At 51.5% G+C, this 25,837-nt stretch overlaps 8 protein-coding genes across 8 annotated transcripts; 4 read left to right on the plus strand and 4 right to left on the minus strand.

Annotated features, from left to right (window-relative positions):
- Nucleotides 1-609: 609 nt before the first annotated feature.
- CC77DRAFT_1057116 (hypothetical protein) lies at nucleotides 610-1,350 on the plus strand (the record flags this gene model as incomplete). Its single annotated transcript, XM_018527978.1, has 5 exons — nucleotides 610-639; nucleotides 701-830; nucleotides 886-955; nucleotides 1,027-1,128; nucleotides 1,182-1,350. The coding sequence occupies 5 exons, from the start codon at nucleotides 610-612 to the stop codon at nucleotides 1,348-1,350; spliced, it is 501 nt and encodes a 166-aa protein (XP_018390754.1).
- CC77DRAFT_1076708 (NAD(P)-binding protein) lies at nucleotides 1,327-2,384 on the minus strand. Its single transcript, XM_018529250.1, has 3 exons — nucleotides 2,331-2,384; nucleotides 1,867-2,274; nucleotides 1,327-1,810 (listed from the first exon to the last, which is right to left on the minus strand). The coding sequence occupies exons 1-3, from the start codon at nucleotides 2,376-2,378 to the stop codon at nucleotides 1,505-1,507; spliced, it is 762 nt and encodes a 253-aa protein (XP_018390755.1). The 5' UTR covers nucleotides 2,379-2,384; the 3' UTR covers nucleotides 1,327-1,504.
- Nucleotides 2,385-6,791: 4,407 nt separating this feature from the next.
- On the plus strand, nucleotides 6,792-8,346 carry CC77DRAFT_314509 (Clavaminate synthase-like protein). The gene is made up of 3 exons (XM_018531216.1): nucleotides 6,792-7,256; nucleotides 7,308-7,818; nucleotides 7,873-8,346. Exons 1-3 carry the CDS (start codon nucleotides 7,049-7,051, stop codon nucleotides 8,327-8,329), a joined length of 1,176 nt encoding a protein of 391 aa, XP_018390756.1. The 5' UTR covers nucleotides 6,792-7,048; the 3' UTR covers nucleotides 8,330-8,346.
- Nucleotides 8,347-8,496: 150 nt separating this feature from the next.
- Nucleotides 8,497-11,626, minus strand: CC77DRAFT_315777 (hypothetical protein). The gene is made up of 6 exons (XM_018531217.1): nucleotides 10,710-11,626; nucleotides 10,065-10,649; nucleotides 9,907-10,018; nucleotides 9,085-9,857; nucleotides 8,811-9,033; nucleotides 8,497-8,758 (listed from the first exon to the last, which is right to left on the minus strand). Exons 1-6 carry the CDS (start codon nucleotides 11,277-11,279, stop codon nucleotides 8,664-8,666), a joined length of 2,358 nt encoding a protein of 785 aa, XP_018390757.1. The 5' UTR covers nucleotides 11,280-11,626; the 3' UTR covers nucleotides 8,497-8,663.
- A 348-nt stretch (nucleotides 11,627-11,974) lies between these two features.
- On the plus strand, nucleotides 11,975-12,815 carry CC77DRAFT_1057120 (hypothetical protein; the record flags this gene model as incomplete). Its single annotated transcript, XM_018527979.1, has 3 exons — nucleotides 11,975-12,447; nucleotides 12,499-12,622; nucleotides 12,672-12,815. The coding sequence occupies 3 exons, from the start codon at nucleotides 11,975-11,977 to the stop codon at nucleotides 12,813-12,815; spliced, it is 741 nt and encodes a 246-aa protein (XP_018390758.1).
- A 523-nt stretch (nucleotides 12,816-13,338) lies between these two features.
- On the minus strand, nucleotides 13,339-19,842 carry CC77DRAFT_1027896 (hypothetical protein; the record flags this gene model as incomplete). Its single annotated transcript, XM_018526400.1, has 14 exons — nucleotides 13,339-13,875; nucleotides 13,940-14,124; nucleotides 14,734-15,498; nucleotides 15,535-15,577; nucleotides 15,623-16,145; nucleotides 16,191-16,219; nucleotides 16,256-16,372; nucleotides 16,403-16,461; nucleotides 16,510-16,692; nucleotides 16,726-17,095; nucleotides 17,132-17,179; nucleotides 17,222-17,836; nucleotides 18,147-19,140; nucleotides 19,826-19,842. The coding sequence occupies 14 exons, from the start codon at nucleotides 19,840-19,842 to the stop codon at nucleotides 13,339-13,341; spliced, it is 4,485 nt and encodes a 1,494-aa protein (XP_018390759.1).
- Nucleotides 19,798-21,153, plus strand: CC77DRAFT_1016314 (hypothetical protein). Its single transcript, XM_018524194.1, has 4 exons — nucleotides 19,798-20,085; nucleotides 20,141-20,293; nucleotides 20,348-20,416; nucleotides 20,473-21,153. The coding sequence occupies exons 1-4, from the start codon at nucleotides 19,926-19,928 to the stop codon at nucleotides 20,796-20,798; spliced, it is 708 nt and encodes a 235-aa protein (XP_018390760.1). The 5' UTR covers nucleotides 19,798-19,925; the 3' UTR covers nucleotides 20,799-21,153.
- Nucleotides 21,154-24,689: 3,536 nt separating this feature from the next.
- On the minus strand, nucleotides 24,690-25,047 carry CC77DRAFT_1057125 (hypothetical protein; the record flags this gene model as incomplete). Its single annotated transcript, XM_018527980.1, has 2 exons — nucleotides 24,690-24,920; nucleotides 24,967-25,047. The coding sequence occupies 2 exons, from the start codon at nucleotides 25,045-25,047 to the stop codon at nucleotides 24,690-24,692; spliced, it is 312 nt and encodes a 103-aa protein (XP_018390761.1).
- Nucleotides 25,048-25,837: the final 790 nt, after the last annotated feature.

Raw genomic sequence — 25,837 nt, forward strand, 5'->3', positions numbered from 1 at the left:
TGTTTGATCTGTCGCAGACCATATGATGCAAGGTGACCAGCCTATCGGAAATGCGGTACTCTTTTTGTAAGATCCATTGCAAAGGCATGGAGACACCCATAAGGACGAGGCTGATCAAATTTGCCCTTGTAGGATCCAGAATCTTACTTGATGCTTCCACATTTGATCACATCCAGCTGTCTTTCTACGCTCGGCACTGACATCTTGAACTCCCATGAGTCCATCATGACGATATGGCGTCCAAAGCTGACCTTCTCAGAGTTTCTGATTGCACGGAATCTTGGCTGCTGGCTCCTGAGCTGCCTCATGACATGCACATATTCGGTGTGTCTGGACTAATCACTACGAGAGTCGTATGCTACAGCCATATCAGCAATGGGGGATATCTATATAACTTTTTGAATATCTTCTACTAACTGATGGACTCATCGCAACAAACAGCTTCTTTCACTCTTCCGCATACATAAACTTCAGCGCTACCTGTTCAGTCAAGTACAGCTTCTCAACCACCGATACATGTTGATTCGCTCTACATCCACCACCGACACCGAGCATAGTGAATACAGCAATCCACCAGTACGCAGATACAGAGTACCAGAGTTCGCCAACATGTCTTCTTCTACCAGGAAGATCACTCCCGTATGTTTCTATTTGCCGTATAGATTTCGACCTCAGTAATGCTGACACTGTGTCACGATAGGCCGAAAAGGCACAATACATTCGAGCACTACGATCTCATCAGTTCAACACTATAGTCGAATTGATCCGCGTTGAGCAGGCGTTTGCGAAGCTTGGTACACCAGATTGCAGTGAACCCATGACATCGGCTTGTAAGAGTCTACGGCTCCAGCGAACTTGTGAAAGAAGACTGACAGCACTCATCAGGGAGATACTACGTCGAATCGCACAGCTTGTTGACCGAGCTCCGCGGACTGACGAAGAACTACCCATTCAGGTAAGCTACCCTCGATAAGTTTCAACAATGCGTAAGGGGATCTTCTAGTCCATTGGCTGATCAATACAAAGTTCCGATGCCCTGGACGAAGCCAAGAGGCGTGTCTACGCCGATCCTGCAAGTAACCGCTCGTGGAATCTGTGTTGGTTGGTTCTGAACAAGATACAGACTGAGTACGTCTGACGACCAGCATTATCTTACGGAAGTCCTCGCTAATGTAACTCAGCCAACTCCTTCCGTATTATGCGCATTATCAGGCATCGCAGCCTGCCATGTGGGCAGGTCGTACGCCTTCTGCTGAGCAGATCACTCAGCTCACCAATGCGTTCGTCAACGAATGGAACTGGGCTCTTGGCCAAATGTTGGGTCGTTGGACGCAGCCACCGGCTAGGTGATTATGAGGAGTGATTGGCTTGATGTTTTCTTGGTGATGGCGTTGATCGCTATCTTGTTCTTCTTGAACCCGTGGCGGCTTTCTACTGTTTGTACACTCGTTTGTATCCTGGCGCTATAGATCTCTTCAAATGTTATTTTTTCTGCATGACATGTCTAGAACTTCTCACAAGCGGGCCTCATGTCCAGCTCGTGGGTCCACAAGCAGGGCTTCTGCGAATGCAACCAAAGGTAAGTCTCACCAACCGCATCAGCGCTCATCTTCTTGCCCACCTTTTGATCCTCCCCGTCCTCGTCGACAATTGCGCCATTTCCAATCGTATGTACGACATGTACGCCCTTCTCACTCATCTCGCGAGCCAGTGTTTGCGCTAGTTGACGGACGGATGCGCGACCAGCACCATACGCAGCGAATTGTGCACTACATCGGAGCGCACCAAGAGTGCCGGTGAAGATGAGCGTCTGTTGTACACCGTTAGTTTCACGCTCGATCACATCGTAGCGGAGGCCATGCTTACCCCTTTCTTCTCCCCTCCATCCATCAAGCCCACCTCTCCATGATCGGCAAAGAATCTCTTCAGACTTTCCTGCGCAAACGTGAAAGCTCCACCAACATACGTTTCTAAACTTTCCTCAAATTCTTCCCTTGTCTCTTCCAAGAACGGCTTCTTGCTCGAATGCTTGATACTGTATATCGCTAGCTTCAGCTTTAGGCCCTTGAAGCTCTCGTGTGCTTTGATATCTGCGAATACCTTCTCTAGAGATGCCTTTGAGGTGTCGCTCGGGAATGCTTCGAGCACCGCGTTCTCGTTGGTGGAGCGGACTTTGGAAATGACAGTCTGCAGGTTCTCTGGGCGTCGGGCTAGGAGCGCTACGGCGAGGTTACCATGTTTAGGAGATGACAGGATTCGTGCAATTCCCGTGCCCTAGGTCTGTGGCATTAGAGTCACGTATATGCTGTTACGTTCGCCGGACAACTTACAGTAGCAGGGCCGGCTCCAATGAGAATGGCGAGACCTGAGGGTGACATTGTGAAGTTGTTTTCAAGATTCACAAAATGGTCTTGCTTAGGGGCCTCGCTGCTGTTGTTCTGTTGACCAAGGCTTGATCCCCGTTGATTGCATCATGACTGGCTATGGCGGTAGTGACGTCTACAGTGAAGATCGCTTGCTATCTCCGGAATGTCCTGATCTGGTGTTGCCGCAGAACGCGTTTCAATTTCAGTGCTACGATTGACTGATACAGATATGAAAACATAAATACACACTTACCTGGGTAAACATGCTTTACCGAATCTACAGTATCTGTATATCCTCAAGTTGTCACATTTGCGAAGTTACTATTAGGGTCTTTGGCAAAGAGAGCAGGAGTTATGACGTCATCCGACATCCTTCAAGACAGAGAACACAGAATCGCTCGAGTACCTCACAAAGTTCTAGCGACCGCACTAAGTTACTTCGTAGAGAAATTCAGGTAATAGAATCGATTCCGAAAGGTGAGATTGGAGCTGGGTCTCGACTGCCCGGGCAGCAGACAGATTTTTCGTTACGAATTCCCTTTCCTTCTCCAGTCTCCAAGCAAGCCTTCCGGGGGTTCGGTCTCGCACGTTGTGATACTAGCATACTGGTCTTGGGGGGAAATGCGTGTGCTAGTACGCGTACAACGAAATTGGTAGGGTTCAGGCCAGTAGAATCCTACATCAACTTAACCTAAATTCGCCGTACATCCGAAGTCCCCTTTGTTCCTCACACCCCCTCATTCCTCTTTTGAAGTTCCAGTGCGGTCCAGACCTTCGCATACCCACATCAAGTCTCCAGATATGAGGATAGCTTCCCAGTCACGATATCATGTGTAGTCCTACATCCTGGAAAGCCGGCATGAAGCCGAAGTGGGCTATATACACCGAGGTGACGAATGCGAAATATAAGAAGAGTTATATCATCCCGGTATCAATTAAGGATAACTATGAGTAATCATGGCCTGCGTGAATCGTCTCAAGGAGTATCATGATGATCTACTATTTCAGTTGATTCAACTCTCGTGATGGAATGTCAGCTGTTTTTCTGGCTACTAACTTCTCTCACCTGAGAGATCGAGAGATGACTCGAGACCAACATCCTAGGATACTGGATAAACTTTGGTGTCGATAAGAAGGTGATAAGTCTGGTACTGCAGGTAAGAGACAGCAAAGGCAGGCGTCTGCGCCTCCCTTTTGTGATGCACCCACAGGTTGGGGCAGTTCTCCTTGTATTTATGGGTACGCGCCGGGGCTAGCATCTATAGCACTTGTGACGTGCATGAAAAGGCCATGTGCTCGGATCCCTACTAACGCTAATGGAAGGGCTGACTAGGATATCGATTGGCTGCTAAGTGCGAGCTAACAGCGGATATGAACAAGGGCGAGGTCGCTACGTCTGTAAGGAAATCTAACCTCTTTCCTAAGTCCTCCTCCTACATAGGATCGTCGATAGCCTCTTCGCAGGGGCGCAGCCCATAAACCATCACAAGAATTGCGAAAGTCTCGATCCGGCATCCCCTGTCCCCACCTCGTGTTTCACTCCAGGTTCTGCTCACCGATCAGCAACAACAAACGAGACCTCCTCATTGGAACATCATGTCGTCACGGTCGCCATATGCGCTCTTCTCCATGTCCATACAGTCGGCAGCTTTTCAAGCGAGGGCGTCGACCCGTACTGGCCCACAGACTCATGCCTATCCCTACGGGTGCTCATCCGCTAGGTTCGGTAAGATCTCCCGCATCCATAAGTACCAACGATTTACTTTCGCGAACAAAGCTGCTGCTCCTCATGTATAGACGTTGTCGGATGCTCTAGACGTAGGAACGTGTGCAGGCTGGAAGGAAATAGGAGTCACTACGAATCAAAAGAGTTAGCTCGGCGTTTGGGGCCGATATATTGAACGCCACATGTCCTGAAAATCGTTCCAATTCGTGTGCGAGATATACTTATTCGACGAAACGAATACTTCTTTCGTCCCTCATGGACCAGGGCGTCCCGTGGGTGGCTATGGTAAAGGCGTGGAAGAGCAATGCCTAACACGGCAGCGCTCGCGACCACGCGCGTTTGCATTGCCGAAAGATACAGTCTCGAGACTGGGCGAGCTTGCCCGGCGTATGCGCCACATTGTAAGCGCGCGAGCATGCTCTACTTCACCGACTACACGCTAGTAAGGCTGGGCCGAACGTCTTCTCGAGCCTGTGCCGCAATTTAGCAGTAAACCCTTGAAGCTCGCATGTATTGCAATAAACTCATAAGAACGGCGCACCAAACAATTTCGCGTAGGAGTTCATTTATGACGTCGAGCACACTCAGCTCAGCTGACGTTGCAAGCAGGCTTTCACCAATCCAAACTTCCTTCAGTGCGCGATCAACATGGTATCTAAATGCCTATGTGCTCATTCCAAGCACAGCCAGGTCTAGAGCGCCGTTAATGCTGAGCCGACGTTTATGCTACCCCGTCTATCGGTGGCATGACAGCCACCTGCGAATATAGGGTGAAATTGCCATATGGATACACACGCATCCCGATGCAGATATTGATCCGACCCCACAACGACCCACGTGTGTAATTACGGGCGTACATGTCTCCAAACTGACAGTGTGCGTTTTGCCGGATCCTCAGAAGCTGTCAGAGCCGAGCCAGGTCGATTTGAACGTTTTGCAAGCGACGAAGTTTGGATGCAAGGCTGAGTACAAAGAATCACGTCCTACTTAGAACCGAGCTAGGCGCTATAAATGGTGTGTTTCCCCAACATACGATGAGCCGACTGGCTGCACATACATGCAATAACTACGCCCATTATGAAGGATCCAGCGGATCCAGCTGATCCACCCTACAATATACGACACTAAACTGATGCGCAGTTGAAGCGTCCATACTAAGGCATGTCATGAGGCTACGGTAAAGATACCGCCCTAGTCATGCATAGTGCAGTACGCCCTTCTCCAAGCGCTCTAGCTCTTCACTACATACGTGTGACAAGCGAACGGCCCGGCAGCGGATGTGTCATATTCATATCAGGCAAAGTCGAGTCGCGTTTAGCGGTGAGCTAGATCTCGATGCGGGAGTACCTTCCACTACACATAGGTTTCCCGTTAATCGGAAATAAGAGCGGCTAGGAAACGTAGCATGCCTTGACAGTGAGCAAATAGATGCATGATTCGATCGATCGAAGGTATATAGGTCATGGCGCAATCGCCGGAGATGCTTGCTACACGTAGGCCGTATTCCTCGGAATTCGACTACTGCAACCCTGGGCCCAACAGATGCGACACTAGGATGTGTTGGCATACATAGTAGGAGGGGTGCAGACACTGTAAAAGCCGAGATACACCAATAGCAAAAGGCCACCCTCGTAAGCTGAAAGCTCGGCAGTGCATCTTTAACCAACCTGGCCAATAAGGCGCATATGTCGGCAGACCCTGAGCATTGCGCAGCTCAACGTGGTCGCAGATGGGCGGTTCCGAGGCGTTTTGCATTGGAGCTGCAGCGTGGCCCGGACCACCGCTGCCCGTATTGCCTCAGCAGCACGCTATCATACCGTCTCGTTGCAGAGAGATTCCGGTGAGCCACGGTCGCTGTCATGTATGGTAGTCGATATGTTGGATTGTGGGCTGTTCCTCAAGTACGGTGAAGGACCAAGGCTCAATACTGAGGTACATGAACCCTTGCCATCATTTTCGCAAATCGCGGGATTGGTCTCAGATCAGAGATTAGTGCATTCGATCACATGCTGACATGGCGCGAGTTGTGGATGGAGATAAGATCTGATGAAGATATCAGGCCTGCCCGTTTCAACCCACTTGCATATGCAGGAGCTGGGCGAATAGTGACCACTTATTATGCCTAACAACGGTAAGCTCCATGGCATAGGGCTGATGCAAATGAGGAAGTGCCTGCTCTTAATCGGCCGAGTTTCTTCAAGGGTCGCATGCACACATCGAAGTTTCCATGTGCCGCACGAACGTCTATCGAAATCAGAGCCACGTTCCGGCGGATCTTCGCATTGCTTTCTGCCACCGGGATGCCTACGCGAGCCTCGAGTACGATCCTTACAGTGGATGCTGTGGCAATCATGGGGCCACATGATTGACCCGAGGAAGGTCCTGCCAGTAAGCAAGTCCGATCATTGCGGTGGGGAAGTTGGTGGAGGCAGAAGACCCAATTTCGCCCGTGTGGCAAAGCTTCGATGCGTTCCGCTGTGTCCCCCGTGAGTGTGTAGATCCGAGTTGTAGGGTGGTTCAGTGAAGATTTTCCCACTGCCACGGCGGCTGACTGGCAGGCATTAGCGTAGATGGCATCAGGTGACGAATCACGATAAGACGGGCAGGATACACATAGGTACATGGTCACCCACCCACCGCAACCGTCAAGGTTAGCGGGAATAGTTTTCGGCCCTGTTCCCATGATCCGGCGACTAAAGTTCGATGTCAGTCTCTCGTTAGCAAGTGCGGCTCCGTCAGCTCTAAATTCACACACCGTGACAACAGCGGCGTGCGATTACGCGATAAACATCTTCAAAAGAACCCCATTCACCGAGAATGCGGTATAAGAACGCCTTCCTCAGGCTCACTCCTGAGTCACAACATTACAGCTACATCTACAGCGGACCGATACGAACATTAGAACATCCCATCTGAACCTCCCTCTACATCATTCACAGTAATCGACCAGTCAAATATGTCGTCTCCCACACTCAGCGCGAGGTCCTCTTTCGAGAGTTTGCACAGCAACTCTTCGTCCATATTCAGTTCTCCTGATAAACTTGCCCCGGCAGTGACAGGACCCATGGTATGGCAAGGGGACGAGCTGAACCCAGTCGAGTATGTAGTCCAGCTTAACGACCGCGAAATCCGGGATATCAGAGCCGCTATAATCAAGTTCAAGCGTGAGCACTACCTATTAATCATTATGAACGAATGCTGATTTACGCCTCCAGTCTCCCGGCTTCCGCGGACGAAGATAAACCAGAAAAGTTTTGATCTCGGCAACCCAGAACTGGCTAGCAAGCTCTCGTCTATCAGCAAAGAGCTTCACCACGGTAAAAACGTTGTTGTCCTCCGGGGTCTGGATAGTGCTTACCTCAATGACGAAGAGGCCGTTATTGCTTTTGCGGGCGTATGCTCATACGTCTGCCCAGAACGAGCAACCGATTCTTATGCAAACCAAACGCTGAGTCATGTTCTCGATGCCACCAAAAAAACAGTTCCAGAAGACTGCAAGAATATTGGTCTTGCAGGCTCCAAGATCACTGCTGCCATGGATTTTCACAGTGACCGCTTCTCTGGCGATGTCATCGCCCTGTATGTGCGCAACGACGGCGGTCCCAATGCTGGTGGCGAGCAATTCGTCGTGAGCTTTTCCAGGATTTACAATGAGCTTCTTGAGAAGGACCCAGAAGTTTTGGAGACGATGGCGGAGCCAAATTGGCCTTTCGAGCTAAAGCAAAAGTAAGCATGGTTTTGTCGTATCTGATGTTAAGAGAGTTTGCTAATTTACTTCAGGGATGGAGCGCCTTACCTCGAATTAGGACCTACCCTCTTTTTCTCCAAGGGCAAACCCATGTGCCAGCTAGTCAAGGCTCCACTTCTTGGTACTGATACCATCCCGCGTGACCCTAGCATGCCAAAGGTTACCCGGAAGCAGCTGCATGCAATGCACGCCGTTGAAGAGCTAGCTAGGCGCTTCTGCACTAAAGTCGACCGGAAGCAGGGCGACATCCAATTCCTCCATAACCTGTCTGTCTTGCATGCCCGTGCAGAGTACCGTGGCATTGATGGCCAGGCTAGTACCCGGCACCTTTTGCGCATGTTCCTCCGCGACTCCACAAATGCTTGGGAGAAGCCGGCTAGCTGCCGTGACAACTTTGACGACCCGTTCACTCCCGGCAGACCTCAGAGCCTCCCTGTCTTCGACACGGACCCATGGCGCAGCATCAGCGGCCGCGAAAGCCATGGCTAGATACTGCTGTAACCGCTAACTCTAGCAAGCAATTTTACCCGAAACATCCCAACAGGCTTAGTGGCAGTTGGAACGACATAGTCAATTTGGCATGCATCTTGCGACTGCAAGGCGAGGATTGGTGTGGCTTTATTGTATCCATGGTCTCTCTTTCCAGGACCTCTTTGTTAATTAGACCGACGGTAGACATACTCAGATATTCATCAGATTTGTTCCACGCCTCTCCCCATAAATTGCAACTCGTATATTGGAAGCTAGAAAATGACTCGCGATAGCCATTTCTCATGACTGGGTATCAAAAAACATGGTGGAACGACATGACACGGGCGGAACGTTACGCTCCAGCTTCCTTGAAAAGCTTTACAATCCATTCACTTGAAGTGGACCAGTGCGTTGCGGCAAACCCGGTAAGCGGCGGCTGGAAGCGATCTATGCTGGTTAACAAATGACTTGCAGTAGCGGATCTACAGTCCCAACTTACCGGGCTTATTTCGGTCAAATAGATTCGCAATGAGTGTGACATATGCGAAGCCTTCTGCATCAATATGACCTCGCTCCCGGAGTTCCTCCGGATTGTCGCGTGCTAGCTTGAAAGGCGAGTAGCCGCGGAGAATGCAACGCCAGTGATACAGCAGGACCGGGAAAGCGAATTCCCACTTCTTGATCTGAGTGGTCACTACGTTGCTGACCTGGTTCTCGATCAACTAGTGGAGTCAGACAAAGCTAAATCTGTATAACAAGCTCGCCAGACTTACTGTGCCATTTTTCGACTTGATGTAGTCTTGCGCACCATGGTGGATATACTCAAGGTTCCAGAAAATGACATAGAATGCCAGGAAAAGCTCGTACCAAGGCTTGATTCTAGGCTTGAAAATCAGTGTCGCTAGCTCCTTGACGAAAAGCTTTTCCAATTTGCGAAGATATTTTACAGCCGCGACGTCCATCTGGTGGGTTATGGCGCCTGGGAGTGGGCGATCGCAGGAGTTTCGGTCGTATGCTTCGTAGTCGCTACGGCCAAGTCTGCGATAATCGTACTCGCGTATACCAGGTATGTTTTCCGAGAATACTGAACCATACCCCTGCGAGACAACCGAGAGACACTGAAGTCGCATTGCGAGGTCAAGGGCTTTACTTCCAGTTACCCTCCGCATGCGTACCACTTCCTGATAGGTATGGTAGGCGACTTCGTCCTGCCGAATGCGAGCAAAAACCCACTCTTCAATTGCAGGTTGGAGGCTAGAGAAGTAGCGTTCATAAGCCAGTACGAGATTCGCGGTGTCGTAAATGGCGTATGCCGGCTGCTCGACAGATGGTACTTGTCCATCTCTGTTGGACCAGACAGATGTCGCTACATCGAGTGAACCGCGTGTCGGGCTGTACGGTCGAAAGGCGATACGCAGAGGCTGTGCATTGGGTATAGGACCGTAGCCAGGGAGGTTCCAGATGATCTCCATTTCGTATAGTTGACTGTTGTGTATCCAGTCGTAACCGAGGAATTCGGCTTCCTCTTGGTGCTCACGTCCGTTGCCTGTTTAACAGTGAGAATGCTTCGAGCAAGAAGCACTGCAATGACTTACACCGACGTATAAGACTTGTATCTTCGAGGTGTTCTCTGTAACACGGCTCGCGAAACGACCTTGCATGCCCTGTGATCTTCTCACACTTTTCACACGGGTCTCCTTCGTCACACTACGTCTGTCAGTCTTGTGTCTGTCCCAATAAAGAATATGCATACTCCAGATTTGTAAAATCTACAACGAACGCATATACGCTTGGTCTTGCGCATAGTATGGGTCTTCTCCCTTTGCCTTTCCTGGAGAGGGCCTTTTCGCTTGGACACCTTCAGCTTCTCCTGTCGCTCAACGAAAGATGAAGGAACCTTAGCTGCTTTCTTCTTTGGTGTTGGCCTATGCTGAGCAAGCAGTTGCGTTGCTCGATCCACATGCTCGACTGGAACCTGGTGCTGGGAGTAGAGTTCCTGTTCAGGTGGTGCTTCGGCGACGTTCCATTCTCGACGCATGTTCTGAGGCGCTTCGTAAACAGTGGGCACATTGGAAGCTTCCACGGGGTCGACTATGGGCCAGGGAATGGTAGATGAACTATGATGTCTCGTATCTGAAGCTCTGGTATTGACGACATCGCCAGCATGACCCGAATACTGCTGGTGCGCTTCCCAGGAGACATCATGGTGCAATGGAACCTGTGGGGCGTTGTTTGTGTGCAACAGAACAGCCTGTGGTTGTGAATGCGATAGTTGTGGGACTGGAGGTAGCTTCTGAGCATGATTCGAGTATGGTGGGTCTACCGTATTGGCGGGGGACTCCTGGAAGACTTAGTCGCGAACCTAGTGCAGGGCACAACATTGCTTGTGTGCACTTACTGACGAAATGCGCAGCTCGTGAAAGCGTTCCGTACTTCGAAACGCATGGTCCTGCGAGGTCAGGGGTAATGTGTGCCCTAAACTTAGCGCTGGCTGGTGCTGATACTGATGTTGTTGTTGCTGCTGCTGATAGTGCCGCGAAACAGTGGGAAGTTGATGCGGCACGGACGCGGTCCCCTCCGCATCGCAATAGGGGACAGTTGAGCGCGCCGTGTAATTCTGCTCTGGTCCAGCATGCTGCCATTCCAGAGGTGCTTGTCTGACGTAACCAGCCCAAGCAGTTGGCGCAGACTGTGGATGTGAACCAGCGGAGTCGACTCCGACCGGAGGGTAATGTAGGAATTGCGCCGTTGACGGGCCGGCAGCGTACGAGTCGTGGCTGGGAGCGTTATGATGTTGCTGCCATGATCCTAAGCCATACAAAGGGTCGTGATTGCTTGTGGGGAAGTCCTGGTAGTGCGAAGGAGTTTGGGTGGCATTCCTGTACTGCGAACTGGTGGTAGACATGGAGGGCTGCGGCTGACTGCGTACAACTTCAGAGGACGTGTCGCGAGGGTGCGTGTCGCTCATTCGCTTAGAGGCAATGAGCAAGATCCGTGTAGCAGGGAACGATGGCGGCCTGGACCGTAAAGCAAAGCCGACACGGTAGATCGTTGCTTTTCGAGTTCGATGGTAGGAAGGCTCGAGGAGGCACCAAAGGCAGGTCGAGAACCACACTGGTTCATTGTGTCGGTGCCATGCATGTCTTAGCTTCCGTTAGGGCTGCATCTCCCCGCAAACCTGCCTCGCGTACCGAACAGAGACACAACTTTCGTCTTGCTTCCGCAGCCAAACAGCTCGTTATCGATTATCCGGGTGCTTGTTAATCGCTGCCGCACCTTTGTTGTTGTCGTTACCGTTAATGTGTCGACCAAGTCCGCCCGTCCATCCGTATCGAGGTTCTTCGATCAGGAAAATCGCATCCGAGACAGCAAGCCTATCTATCCAACTACGGAGTTCTGTCCCATCCAATCGCCAGTACCCAACCTCAAGTAGACTACTAACCCGGCTTCAATGTCTCAGTTTGCTTTATGCACCACTGGGTGTAGTGGCAGGGCAAACCAGCTTACGGTTGTCAAAGAAACCTTGGATAGTCTTCTTTCATCCCTCGGAGTAAGCATGCTTCGGTGCGATGCCGCATTGCTTTAAACGAGCTGCGAGATTAGATTCCACCATGTATCTTCGAATCGAATACTACATTGCTTTACTGCTAGCGGGGCGTAATAATGTTTTTCCCATCTGTAGAAGGCGTACGCCTAGCCACACCAGATGACTTGGATCGCATTTCAATTGTTGCGGCTGCCGCGTTCTTTTCGTCGCCCACGTTCAAATTTCAGCGTATCCATTATCGAAAGTTCCCTTTGGACACGATAGCTTCTTACTTTGTCCAGTACAAGAAAGCTATGAAAGATCCTGCATGCGTGGTACTCGTCGCCGAAGACGTTATCGACGAACACGAATCTGAGCATGTCTACGACGCAATACGCGAGTCTTTCAAGTCGGTAGCGCTGCGACGAAGAGGCATTGTAGGAGTATGCAGTATTCAGCTCAAACCCGAATCTGCATATACCCATCAGTTCCAGCCTCCAGAGATGCTTGCTAACCTCAATGAGCGGCTGAGTGCTCATGACCTCGAAAGAGACCAAAGTATTGAAGCTGCGAATATCTATGATGCGGTCACGCGTCCGACGAAGCTCAAGTATGCATGGGCGATACATCTAAATGGAGATTGCTGACGGCGAAACAATAGACATCTTGAGGGCAGAATGCGTCTCTGCACTTTAGCAGTGGCACCTTGTTATTGGCGAAGGGGCCATGCACGAAGGCTCGTGAGCTTTTGTACACAACTAGCAGACTCTGACGATGCGATGTTGGTATGTGCGACTGGATCAAAGAGAAGGCTACTCGGTTAATAGGATCTAGGGAGTATCCGCTACGCCTTGTGGTGCCACGGTGGTCTCGAAAGCCGGATTTCAGGAACGGGATTACGTCCGCTACACACCCTTGACGACGACCCAAAAGGTGCAACAGGACAATCTGTATACTGCTGGTTTTGAGCTTTGGTGAGAACAATAGGCCTGAAATGTACGGGCAAGAGCGCTGACCCCAAGTTTGAACTGCAGGATCGGGGTGCGCTTGCCCGGCGGAAAATGTGGTACCGGAGGAGGCATCGTGACTTGTTCGGAGAGTCCGACCATCTCGAGCTCGGCATCAGCAACATCATCGGTGTGAGATCTTGGCGATCTGCAGCCACGTTGTGCAGTGGGGCCAGGGCGTAACGTGTGGTGAGGTCGATATTAGTGTCATCGGTGCGGATTATCTCGTCGGGCTTGCAGTTTCCGGTCAGGCAGGTGCGAGTAAGCTTAGTAGGGACGATGACAAAAGACTGCATAGAGAAGCTAGAGCCGAAAGGCAATCCTCATTGACGACAGACATTTCGGAAATAAATTAAACTACCTATTATACCCATTGGGCCCTCCGCGCTACTCACAGACGATGTCATGTGAGTGGGAGAAAGCTATGCTTTCTCAGCAACTATCGAATACTTGCGCGTGTGACTACAACACCGATGGAGATGCGCGCCGCGTAATCAAGCCTTGCTCTTCTTCGCTTTGGCCTTGGTTGACTTCTCCTCTTCCTCACCGTCATCTTCATCTTCGTCATACGTCTTCCTCTTCCCAGCAACCCTTGTTGACTTTCTCGTTCCCTCTGTCCTCTCCTTTGCTTCCTTCTTCGGTGCGGCTGACTTCTTGGGTTCGGCAGATTTCTCTGCTTTCTTAGCACCAGCTTTGGCACCCGTCTTCTTTGCGCCGGTGTTGGCCTTGGGCTTCTGCGCACTTGGAGGAGCCTCCTCTTCTTCTTCCTGTTGCTCCTCACCATCTTTGTTCTCCTTCTCCTCGTCATCCTCCTTCTTTCCCTCGTCTTTGTCGTCTTCTTTCGACGGCTCCTCCTCCTTTGGTTTCTCTGTCTCTTCCTTCTTATCCTCCTGTTTCTCTTCCTTTTCTTCGGCCTTCTTCTTGCCTTTAGACTTCTGTTGTGGAGCCCCCTTCTTCGGCTCGTTCTTGCTTCCAGCTTCGTTCTCGTAACCCCCACCCTTCTTTTCGTACTCTTTAGATAGCTTGCTAGCCTACATGTCGTATTAGTCTATGTACAAAGCGATGTGTTTCAACCATAAGCGGCTGCAGACTTACCTTCCATGCGCTCCATTGTCCCTTTCCACCTCCGTCCTTATTCGTCTCGTTCTTGACCTCCTCCTTCACTTTCTCCCTGAGCTTAGGATCTGTTGGTTTTCCCTTGCTAGACGGCCTGTGCAGGGGAACATTCATAGTCAGCCTAATTTCAAAATGCGTATTGTCAAACTTGATATGGATAAGTCCTGCACATGATCAAGCGTTAAAAGTCTTGCCGCAAAGTACTGGAGACCTGCTCAAACGCGCGCAAGGTCAACCACCAAAACGCGGACAATCACCATAGCAATCGCGGCCACGACACGAGAAGAAAACTACGCCTACATACATTTTGCCGGATTTGTTATTGTGATAAACCTGTCGATTTGGTTTAGGTAGCAGAGGTGAAAGTTCAATTCGTATGCAGGTAATCGTCGCGTCGCGGTCGCGTTCTCAACTATGTACCTGCCCAGGTGCGCTTGGTAGCTTTGTTTTGATACCGGTAGAAGGAATGACATCACGACTCCTGAATTGGCTTTCACCTGCACGTGCGCCACCGTGTACCATCCATTCCGGTTTCCGCGACGCTATCGAATGCTTGGCGAGAAGGGAAGTTTAATCTCAGCTCTAGCAGGAGATTACGGCGCCACGAAAATCGCAGAGCTATGTGGTTCCACATATCGGAGGTTTTGATGCAGGCGAAGAATAATATCGTGTTTATGTGTACTCTCTTTAACACCCCCGCTAATATGGCAACCATCAAGCCGACTCAAGCACTGCCGTGTTCTATCTACGTTCGCTTGCTTTCCCATTGCTACCTTCACTTCGTCGCTCATCTCGCTTGAATTTCTTCTCTGCATCTTTGACTATACTCTCTGCCTCACCCATAATGTCGCTTCCAACCCTCCATCCTCGAAGTATTACACCCTGCTCGCCGAGGACTTGTTCCGCGTGCGCCCATCTCTGGCGCCAAAGCTGCTCCTTCTTCGTGCCGTACTGCTCGCCTGCAGCACCACTCAGCGTACTACCGGTACTGGTGCGATTGATACCTTGTCGCGGCACAGCAGTAGAGAAAGGCTGAGATGTTTGCGCAGACGTGACCTGTGGACGAGTGTGATATGGCATTGAGGGAGCGTGTTGCCATGCTGACGATGCTTTGGAGCTCACGTAAGATGCTGCGCTTGAAGCTGTATCGCGATTACCACGACGAGGTGGAGGTGGAGGCGGGCCTTTACGAACACCAGTGACATCTAGACTGGACGCATTGGAGCCAGGCTCTTCCGTTGATCGCAACGCAGGCAAATTACTGTAGACGGACCACAGCTTATCCCGAGCCATGCCAGCGTACGACTGCTGATCTTGTGATGCTTGGCTCTGGAAGCTTACGGACGGCTTGGGGCCCACCGGAGGTCTAAAAGGTGCTGAAGTGTTTGCGCTCTTTGTGGCATGATCTTGCTGTGCTAGTGGGCTGGATTGACCGACTGCTGTCGAGGTCTTTCGAGGTTTTGGTGGCTGTGGTCGTGGGTTGGAGGAGGACAGGGTATTGAAAGACGTAGATTCGCTCGATGGGCTTCGTAATGCGACTGGCTTCTTGGGAGGCGCAGGCGCAAACTTCGTACTCACATTCGATCCGGCTGACGAACGGTGTCTTTCGTTGTCAGCCTGAGTTTCGCTGTTGAATTTCCTAAGGGCAGACGAATCGTCTACTTCATCGTCGGATGATAGGTCTATTAAATTGGCCGGAGAATCTCTCGGTGATATACTTTGCGAAGAGGGCTTCCTTGCAGGCAACTTCGGCTGTTGCTCATTGTTGGTCTGCGGAAATGTTGACTTAGAACGCTTGCTATTGTCCGCATCCATGTCACGTAATGATGCTGCAATAGCAGCTCTCAGTTCAGGATCGGTTTCTTCAGACGGCGGTCGAGCCTTAGTAGAAGCAGCCGAGCTCCCTCCACTGGTACGCTGGGTCGATGACGAAGAGTGATCACCTGGTGAAAATCCAGTGGAAGGGTCGAAGAAGCCTGGACTATCTGTTGTGGTGACATCGCGAATGAAGACGGCAACGACTCGCCCTGGGTTCTCTAGTACGAAGTCGGTATAAACTTCCAGATCAGCCTCACCACTATCTCCGATTAATATGAAATTTCGCTCTGGAAAATCTCTTGCGATCTTGTCCAAAGTAACCTTCTTTCTCTCAGCCACGGGCTCGAATATTCCCTGAAGCATGCCGCTGTATTGTTTCAAATGGAACGAGCCGGGGGGTAATCCAGCTAACTCGAAGTATTTTGAGATGACAGGGTACAGCTGCCAGGGCGAGTTGGAGACGTAGTGGAATTTGACCCCCAGCTCCGCCATTCTGTTGTACCACTCTCTGACACCATCGATAGTGAGATCGACAAGATCGCGGATGAAAACATTACGAAAGATCTCGCGGGCGCCGCTACCAATAGCGGAGTGCTTTATTGTGTCGTCGATGTCACTGATGACACTGATTCCCTGCGAGGCAGTAACGATTACTTCTTCTGTTGCCGAGAGCTTGTCTGATGCTAAGATGCGAACGTGGGTGGGCACAAAATCCAAAGCCGCGCTCATACTGAAATGTCCTGCAGCATCGGTGTACACAGTCCTCTGTTTGGATATATTCTCGTTGTAGAAGAAGACACTGATGGGTGTGTTGGCCATTGGTATTGCAAGAAAGTGTCGCAGGCGAGCCATCAGCCTGGCGTTGGCCTCGGCGAGTTCAGACGGGCTCATTTCAGACGGCTGGTTCCATGACCCTCGTTTCTGCAACGGTTTGATGCTGGCCTCACTTCTCATCGAATCTTTGGATGTGCTATGGGCGAGTTGATGGGTCCTGCCATTGTTGGGACGCGTGCTGCTCCCGGTCTCTGTTCGATATAATTGTGTATCGTCCATGTCTTTAGCAGGCTTCTCACTGTAAGCACCGCGTGCCGCCGCCCTTGCCTCTCTCTCGCCACGGCGTAGAATTTCCTCAGCTTCCTTGGCCGCAATGGCCTCGTCCTGCTGAGCGTCGCGCAAGTGGGCCCGTTCGCGAAAGCCATGCCGTTGCGGGCTTGTATCCCGGCTATTATCTCCAGACGAAGTGGAGGGCGTAGCAGGCGCCTGTACGCCAACAAGCTGGCGTGCAAGTCCAATGAACAGCCTCTGCTTCCGCGACATCTGCCCCCTGTGCGGTGAGTATATCCAGCCACGAACATCAACGTCAACTACTGCATTGTCGTCCTCGTAGTTGTTCCATTGCTGCTTCCAAAATTCGGCGTCACCGGCGCCGGTTGAGTCTCGAACGTCGCGTCCTTCACCCTCAGTCTCTTGTATAGTGCCTGGTTGTGCTTCTGGCTTCCTCTTTATGTGCCTCCTAGCATAGCTAGGAAAGAGTATCATCTCCTCGCGGCCGCTTCTGACGACGGCTGCATCTGGAAAGCCGCCCGGCGTGTCGTCTTCATAGTCGTATTGTGCTTCCTTGGTACTCCAGTTGGACGCATACTGTTGCGTATATGTCTGTCGGAGTTCATTTGCAGCCTTCAGGTAGCCCGCCAGCTTGCGTCTCCGTGTGCCAGGCTCCCGCGCCTCGTAGCTCTCTTGGTACGTCATTGCTCGACTGCCCGATTCTGTGTTTCCAGGACGCTTGGCTATCTGTTGTCGTCGCAACCTTGCGGCATCTTCCAGGTAGCTGCGGCCACTCAACCTCCGTGTGTAGTCCCGTAGGCGCTGGAAGATGGTCTGTTTTCCTCGCGCCTTGACAGCCTGGCGATAGACGATGTATTTGTATATGCGCGACTTGGCGTTCTGCTTGAGCGACGGAAATGTCTCGTGGCGGAGTTTGGAAAGGTGAAGGCGGGCGCGCGCTCGACTCCTGGGGAACAGGTAGCGGAAGAGGGACGAGGGAGCGTGGGCGGCGGGCTTGCGGCGAAAGGGCGATTTGGGCATTCAGCCGACTCAGCGGCTGCAGCTGTCTCGCTTTACGGAAGGATTGATATGTGCAGGCTTTGGGGACACGAGACGGATGTTCTAGGCACTGGTGATGCTCCAATTCGGCTGCGATACGTCATGTCGAGGTGCATGCGCCAGCCCGCGTGCTTAGCCACGCAGCCACAGCTGGGGTCTGGCACGGACGGCATCTTGTTTGGCAGTTTACCACCATTGCACAGTATCGTTGCCTATCAGGTTTCTCCACATTCTTGTTCGTCTTCACTCTCCACTCTGGCTACACTAACTTTCGCTGCTTCGATAGCGCCGCGTCGACTGCCTTGTTCACACCTGCCACATCCTTGTCCAATGCATCCAAAATCTCAACCCACATTCTCGCACTCAGCTCCTTCATCTCTGGCCCTGTCAAGCTCGGTCCGTTCGGCTGAATCTTATCGTGTTGCCAAAACCTTCCGTGCAAACCTTCACCCTGTGTCGTCCCACTTAACACCATATTTGCTGCAACAGCAGATGTTCTCATGAACAAAAAGATGAAGAAGAAAGCCAATATGTGTACACCAGGGAAGAAATGATCGCGGCCTAGGTCGGTATTGACCCAACCAGGGCAGACGCTGGTAATGATGACATCGCCTGACGATATTTCGTCGGCAAGCTTCTTTGTCGCGTACATGAGGAAGACTTTGGAGAAGCTGTACTGGCTTCCCTCCTTGTGGTTTTCTTTCTTGTTGTAATGGTCAAGTACGCTGGGCTTTTGACGAACTTCGGGCGCGACAACGGCGTTCTGGTGCTGGCCAGAGTTGACAAATTCAAGAATTGGAATTTTACCAGTGTGTTGTTTCGATTCTTTGAGTTTTGGTAGAAGCAAAATGGCCAATAGGGTCGTAGACAGTGTGTTGACTTGTATATCTTCCTCCCATCCATGTTTTGACTGTATGAACTTGACACGTCGAGTGCCGGCATTCAACACTGCTATGTCCAGATGGTCAAGCTCATTTGCGCGGTTTGCGAAGGCCTCTACGCTGTCATAGGACATCATGTCTAATTCCCAGACTTCCAGCTGATCACGACATCCTAGGCGAGCCTCCAAAGCAGACTTTGCCAGTTCGCCTCTCTTCAAATCCCGTACTGCGATGATAACTTTGGCGGCACCCAGTTTTGCAAACTTGAAGACCGCCTCTACACCGATCCCGGAACTCGCACCTGTGACAATAACGTTCCTTCCGGTATAGTCTTCGTGGACTTCTTTTGGTGGTGTGATCCATTTGTTCTTGAAAATCCTGAACATAGCAGCAGCCATCGTGGACAGAAGAATCGATTGTACGTGATTTACCGCTGGACTTGACTGAACAGTATTGTTGAAGAAAGAGATGCTGGAACTCGATTATTGCATGGGAGACGGAACTACCATTGAGTGAAGACGAAGAAGAGAGTGTGTGTAGAGACCAAGGATGGCCCTTAATGTAGCTATGTTGCGGCGTAGCTCGGCTCCGATTCGCCCATTCCTATAACCCGACTCGCCCATTCCTATAGCCCGACTCTCTCGATTGCACAACGATGGGTACCGAACAATGGAAGAATGAGACTCTCACCTACCCGAACAAGGCTAATTAAGATATGCGCTTGATGACTACAGAACATCAGTCATGTCTGTATGGTGTATGCGTTGGTCTGAATATCGAAGCTGCGTAAACACTACCTAGCTTGTCTGTTCATGTGGACGGATGTCTTTATCCTAAGGGCTTGTCTCCCAATAAGACCAGCCTTGGACAGACAACTCTTCGTGTTGCAAACGAGCGCACCGGAGTATAGGTGATAGACCAGAGTTGAGTAGCAGATGGTTCAAGCATGCAAGACCTCTCGTGCCTTCCAATGTTCATGACTAGCGGGGCTTGGCATACGCGAACGGTTGGCGATTTAGGGCAGCGTCAACGACGTAAACACAGAGTGGAGGTAGAACAACACGTACGCCGCCTCGCCATGATAGCGCCATATCCATCGCCCTCTTGCAACCGCTAAAGAAACTTCACTACAATACCCCCCGTCTACCGCCAAACCCTACACAATGGCTTTCAACCAGCGCCCACCCCGAGGCCCCGCGCAGGCTGGAGGTGCCCCGAATATGGCCCCGGACTTCAATGCCATGCTTCAGCGCTCTATGCAGGCGCCTGGACAGCTTCAGCCTCAAGTCTCAGAACCCCCACGAGGGCCATCGCCGTCTATTGGTAAGGCATTACCGCCGCCGACAGGCACAATGGCGCAGTGCTAATACCGCCCCAGGTTACGAAGGCGTATATAGTGCCACTCCACCACCACAGCATGGCCCCAATGTACTTGGTGGTGCACGAGGGCAGGCGCCGCCGCCAGTGTTGCCCGTCGACCTCCCACCGCAGGCCTTTCTGACGTCGGCGATGCTGTTAGATATGGTGGACAGTATGGAAATACCTTGCATTGCGCCCCAGAGGATATAACGTTGACACAATTCAGAGAAGGTTGACGTATTACTGCGCGACGAGAAAGAGTATATTGGTATATTACGTTCATACGACCAATTCGGTGCGTCTACCATTAACTCTCTTCGCATCATTGGCATCCGAACTAACAAGCTACAGCGAACCTCGTCCTCACCGAGTGCTATGAGCGAATAGCAGCCCGCAACCCCGACGCATCACCTGCGTCTGATCCCTCTGTCCCACGTTGGCTGATACACGACGTCAAACTCCCTGGTGTTATGACTGTAAGAGGCGAGAACGTCACCATATGCGCAACCGTCGACCTCGACCGAGAAGAACACCCCAAAGGCGCAATGTTCGCCGAAGAAGACCAAGTACGGGCGCTGGCGGCAGCTCAAAAAGCAGAGAAAAAGGAAACCGATTTACGGAAAGCCAAGGCGCTGAAGCAGGCTGGTATTGAGCCTGGGTTCGGTATGCAAGGGTAGTCTATTCCAGACTAGGGGAAGATGAAAGAGCAGAAAAATGGGGAAAAGGGATATGAATTATGACATGAATGCATTCGTGGCATAGGAAAGGGAATCATTGCGATCTCTGGATAGCTACGTTTGGCTGTGGTTATGATATCAATGATACCAGGACACTATGTCCACCTGCGATGGGGCAACGTCTCGGTTCCGAGTCTTTGTTGATCTGAATGTCCTGGCTAAAGTGATGTCCCGCAAGATTTGACAATCCGCGCCTAGATCTGTTGTCTGCACTACTGGAATTTCATTATGTCGCCATTAGAGGTTTCGGGGTAACAAACTCGGAGACTCATTCTCTGGCTCAACAGTCGAAGGCCCTTCAGCATAAAAAACTCATGCATTAGCTGAACAAATTTTACCTGTCTCCTCATGGACATGGCATTTAGCGAACAGAGTGGGTATGCAACCACACTGGTACTATTGTACAGAGTTGTTTGAAAATACTGCGTTATCTTATCCTAGCACCAACACTCATTCCATTGCAACGGACTCCCTCAGACTAAGTTCCAGGACGCAAGAGGCTCGTGGCCGCCGGTTGTACTTGTTGAAAGTATCTATGCAGCTGCGTGGTCTGATGAGCAAGGCTATTAGGAAATGCACCTCCATTACTGATCACCAACGCGAACAGTAGCTAGCAGCGTAGTGCTGCCCTGCTTCTAGCAGCAATCTGATCCGAAGGCGCTTACTCAATCTTCGTAAGCATCAATACATGTGTGAGCTATGAACACTACAGAGTGACTAGCGCGGGCTGTATTGTCGATGTAGGCAAGAACAACGGCGAGTGCTGGCGCGAAGCGATAGCTAGTATGTTCAGTGAGTTGTAGTGTGAGCCTAGGCTTGCCAATCCATGGCTCCATTGGACATAGCATGATCTCTGTATTGTGGACATGGTAGAGCGGAAAAGCCGAAGCGGCAGTCCGAGCTAACAACGCCGACTCTTCGCCCAAAGACCCAGGGCTGGACAGTACTACTCTTGTCCTCGCCAGAAGGAGTCTTCAAACCAGACGACGGCACACACTAAAGTATAGCACGGGTCACAGATAGTGTAACAGAGAGTCAGAGACGTGGGACGGTTTATACAGGCCCATCCTCACTTCTGTCATGATGCGGCTACAGCAAGCTATGTGCTGTCAGACGCAGCACGAAGCCTGCTCCTGCATCAGGCTCCACCAATGTACATGAAGCTGCGCCTGGTCGGTATCAAGCCCAGCCTAACTGCAGATGCTAGGCCCAGTCATCTTGACAGCACTACTCTGTACTCCACCAAAAAGTATACGTGGGCATCGAAGCCGAGCTACCGAGCATATTCGCGTGATCGTAATGCGGTGCGGGTGGAGCCTTCGACACAGGCATCGGGTTCGAGGTGGATACGGTGGATACACGTCTGCAGTGAACTGTATTGGTGACGGAGCTACGTCCGCTACGTGGAGGGGTCACCGGGTGGTCCGCCTCGTTGCTACGATGAAGGTGCAGGTCGCAGGGCAGTATTTCTCGCGTCACTCTGCTGTGCCACACGGTCGTGCTACTATACGGATACCTACAGTCAATATGAGATGCGTTTGTAAGTTCCACTTACTGGTCCTGTTCGGGAATTCCCTCCGGGCGAAAGGCATATAGTCGCCACTACCCGACAATCTCATCTCAACGGCTATCATGAACTTTCGATGATTCCATGGAGAGCCCAGCTTACAGCTCGCGATAAGGTCGGCGGTATTGAAAACGCAGCGTAGCTCTGAAGGAGAATAGGTAAGGCGTTGGAGCAGCTTACGGAGAGGAACAGCGGTCCAACGGCGGCTAGTGCTCGACTTTTGTGGGTCTTGGCAGCTCACCAGAGTGAAAGACTCTTGGGCAAGGGGCGAAGCTTTTTTTGGCAGGACCTGAACTAATTGGCATCAGAGATGTCTTGATTTGAGCTGCAGCAAGGCCGTCAGTCATCGTAAGCATTGTCCAAAGCGCGCAATACGTTTCGTCGATTCGTAGAAGGCTGAGTCCAGTAGGGCTATTCTCTGGCTGAAATCTCGAGTTGTTTGGCCTTCGTCCTCCGCAAATTAGGGGGAACGTCCAACTTGTGTTCAAGGCGTCGATAGGGAAGGAGCTGGCAGACGCGGTACAGCAATGCGGGTAGTGGCGACTATGCAACCCATTTCACCCCCAGTGACGGCGCGTGAGCGTGGAGTGCACGACGCGTGTTGCAGTCTGCTCAACAAGGCGGTAGTGTACAGAGGCAGCAAAAGGCCGTTGTCTACAAGAGTTTGAAGATGGGATGTGGGTGTGGCTGCCCTCTGACATGGATGAGGGGAGTACTAGTTGCTAGGGTACCATACTTTGGAGGCAGTCACGTCGGACACGTTCTGTCACCAGCCTTCACGACCTTTTCATCTTCATCATCGATCTATCATCCATCTCGGTATTGCCATCTAAGATGCCATACCTGCTCATGTTCTCCGACACGATGGCATGGTTGCCACACCAACGTGCGATTTCTCTCTGATGTCACGACGCTCCCGCAAGAGCTTCTCCGCCAGCGAGCCGAGAACAGGCGTGCACGCCTGTAGCCCTTTGGTACCTTGAATCGCGACACTCCAGGCATGTCCGACTGGTTCTGCAGGTGATGGTTATCCATTGCCTGCACCCCCAGCGACGGACAGGAGTGCCTCTGAGAAGAACCAGACCCACATGGTAAGCAGCTCACACGGCAGCAGGAACATCCAAAAAAACCAAGAGATTCTGGTCACGGCTCCAAAGGATACGCCGTCATGCTGTCTCCAGCTGCGTCATACAAGATTGCGTTGCGCTTACGCACCTCGACTCTACCGTCATCGGTCCTTACCCTGCGACGACGTTGGCACGAGCCATGGATGCAAGTGGTACTATCTTCGACTGTTAGCAGCGAATGAGTTGTGCCCCTGAAACAACACAGTATACAAAGCTGTGATAACTCCTATTACTGCGATGCATTGCTCTTAGTTTGGGATATGCAAGTACGCAGTGTCAAAAGAAAACGCCAGAGGGGACCGGAAAATAGGACGCAGGGTCTAGAACCTAGTACTGTTTCCGACTCTTTCGAGATTGGGCCATATGCACAATGCACGCGGACGGAAAAGCCACCACGCCAAGACCAAGTGCAGGCTGTGTACCAATCAATAATGAGTAGCCAGCATCGGAGAATTGAGACGTTTAGAAGACTGCAGGTACTGGGAAAAGCAAAAGATATTGGAAGTAGGCAAGAGCTGGGTTGGACGGCACACCACACCCTCAGCACTGCCTGGGCTACGTACCAAAGCACTATACACAAGATCGAGTCGACCGCTCTCGGTGTAGCCGCACCGAACACTGCGGTCGTATAGTCGGCTTCTCACGAATCGATGTCTCTTGCCGATGCGTCTCCTCGAAGCCTCCCGCAGCGATCGAACAAAGATAGCTTGCTGGATCCTATCGCGCTCCGTCTCATTGTGAGGTGGTTTCGCTAGCTCGCTCTATCCTCGTTATCCATACCGCGCTGTGCGGTTGGGGTATCAGGCTCGAATACCGAATGTTGGTCGGGTGTTCCTTTCTCGACATTGAACGCGCACTGTAAAAGACAGATTTCCTCCGATGGCTTGGGTACTACACATCCCGTATTGGGTCGTATGGACGAGTCTCGCTTGGTGAATACTCCGTTCGCTGTGGGCTCGACGACTGAACGCTGCTGTCCGGAGGCGATTGGGCTGTCTGTACTTGTATTGGTGACCCCGACCCTGACCCTGAGCTCGTACCCGGCATTCCTTGTAGCATACTGCCGGCTTCTGCAAATCATTTGGATTAGCTAATGTACTTGTACAGTGTGTCCCTATAGCTGACCGCTAAGTCGAGTCACCAGAGTCGGGCACCAATGCACATACCGTATTTCCGTTGGATGTCTCGGAGCAGTTGCGACACCCGCCATTTCAAAATTATCATCTCGACAGGTGGAATACCCTCAGCTCGAAGGCGGGTGTTGATCCTCTCCAGCATTTGTTCTTTCTCGTTCGCGGGGATGAGGATCCATCTTTTCCAGTCAGGGTGCGCCTCCGCAAGCTGCCTGGCCTCGTCTTTGGTTATGAACTAGTCTCGTTAGCCAAGCATACCCTTGCGACAAGAGCATACCTACGTAGAATCGGTCCCATTGTTCCTGGCTGTGGTTTGCAGCTGTTCGGGCCTCTTGCACCGTCGCATTTATCCGAATACTCATGGCGACTGGGAGACCTGGGGACAACAAACGACGCTCAAAGAAAGCCAGCTAGTTTCTGGAATCACAGGGAGCAAGAGAAGCAGGAGATTTTAGGGCACCGCGGTCTACCCCCCGCTTCCGCCTAGCCTTGGCGAGATTTTGTTTTGGGAGAGGCTGAGGTGAGGAACTGTGACGGTGCTCGCAGGGCTCGGGCCTTAGAAAGTCGGAATCGGCGGTGGCTGAAATGCTTGTGCGTCATTCTCGACAGGATGTCATTGGCAGAGCAAACTCCCAGTAAGAACGGCAATTTCTTGTGCCTATTGTTTCCATCTGATACTCTCGCGAGATGTTGGTTCTCGTGTCATATCACCCTGGTGGTGAGCCGCGGACAACGGACGATCAGCCTTTGCTGTCGAATTTCATGCCGTACACCCATTTGAATGTTCCAGCACGGACATTCGGTAGTCTTCGGCAACACCACGTTAAGTAATTCCATGAACGATGCAATTGTTTTTCTAATTGCGGCCAGTCTCCGTTGAGATGTGTAGCACAAATACAATACAGGTTATCAAGCAGCATTCAGCGCAAAGCAACCGGTCACGCACTGTTTCGCCTGACCAACACGAAGATTATTCAGGAGGTGCAGCATCCTTGTCAGTGAGAGCGCTCTGCCGCAGCCGAGCGCGGAAAATTCGATACTGTACGCGTTCGGCCGCTATGGTCGATCAACCGTGTACGCGGACCCGGGGTCAGACTTGATAGCCCAGGTCACATTTCCGGCCCTAACCGGCCCGAGCCTCAATGTGCAGCA

This window comes from Alternaria alternata (assembly GCF_001642055.1).
Source record: "Alternaria alternata strain SRC1lrK2f unplaced genomic scaffold CC77scaffold_2, whole genome shotgun sequence".
In the NCBI taxonomy this organism is placed as follows: Eukaryota; Fungi; Ascomycota; class Dothideomycetes; order Pleosporales; family Pleosporaceae; genus Alternaria; species Alternaria alternata.

Bases quoted from the DNA above. Each gene is read 5' to 3' on its own strand.
- CC77DRAFT_1016314 (XM_018524194.1), top strand. From the start codon at position 19,926: ATGGCTTTCAACCAGCGCCCACCCCGAGGCCCCGCGCAGGCTGGAGGT. The intron at 20,294-20,347 runs GTATGGAAATAC...GACACAATTCAG, and splicing joins GCTGTTAGATATGGTGGACA to AGAAGGTTGACGTATTACTG. The intron at 20,417-20,472 runs GTGCGTCTACCA...AACAAGCTACAG, and splicing joins ACGTTCATACGACCAATTCG to CGAACCTCGTCCTCACCGAG.
- CC77DRAFT_315777 (XM_018531217.1), bottom strand. From the start codon at position 11,279: ATGAGCGACACGCACCCTCGCGACACGTCCTCTGAAGTTGTACGCAGT. The intron at 10,019-10,064 runs GTATGCATATTC...TGACAGACGTAG, and splicing joins GTAGATTTTACAAATCTGGA to TGTGACGAAGGAGACCCGTG. The intron at 9,858-9,906 runs GTAAGTCATTGC...ACTGTTAAACAG, and splicing joins TACAAGTCTTATACGTCGGT to GCAACGGACGTGAGCACCAA.
- CC77DRAFT_1076708 (XM_018529250.1), bottom strand. From the start codon at position 2,378: ATGTCACCCTCAGGTCTCGCCATTCTCATTGGAGCCGGCCCTGCTACT. The intron at 2,275-2,330 runs GTAAGTTGTCCG...CCACAGACCTAG, and splicing joins TTGGAGCCGGCCCTGCTACT to GGCACGGGAATTGCACGAAT. The intron at 1,811-1,866 runs GTAAGCATGGCC...GGTGTACAACAG, and splicing joins ATGGAGGGGAGAAGAAAGGG to ACGCTCATCTTCACCGGCAC.
- CC77DRAFT_314509 (XM_018531216.1), top strand. From the start codon at position 7,049: ATGTCGTCTCCCACACTCAGCGCGAGGTCCTCTTTCGAGAGTTTGCAC. The intron at 7,257-7,307 runs GTGAGCACTACC...TTACGCCTCCAG, and splicing joins CGCTATAATCAAGTTCAAGC to TCTCCCGGCTTCCGCGGACG. The intron at 7,819-7,872 runs GTAAGCATGGTT...AATTTACTTCAG, and splicing joins CCTTTCGAGCTAAAGCAAAA to GGATGGAGCGCCTTACCTCG.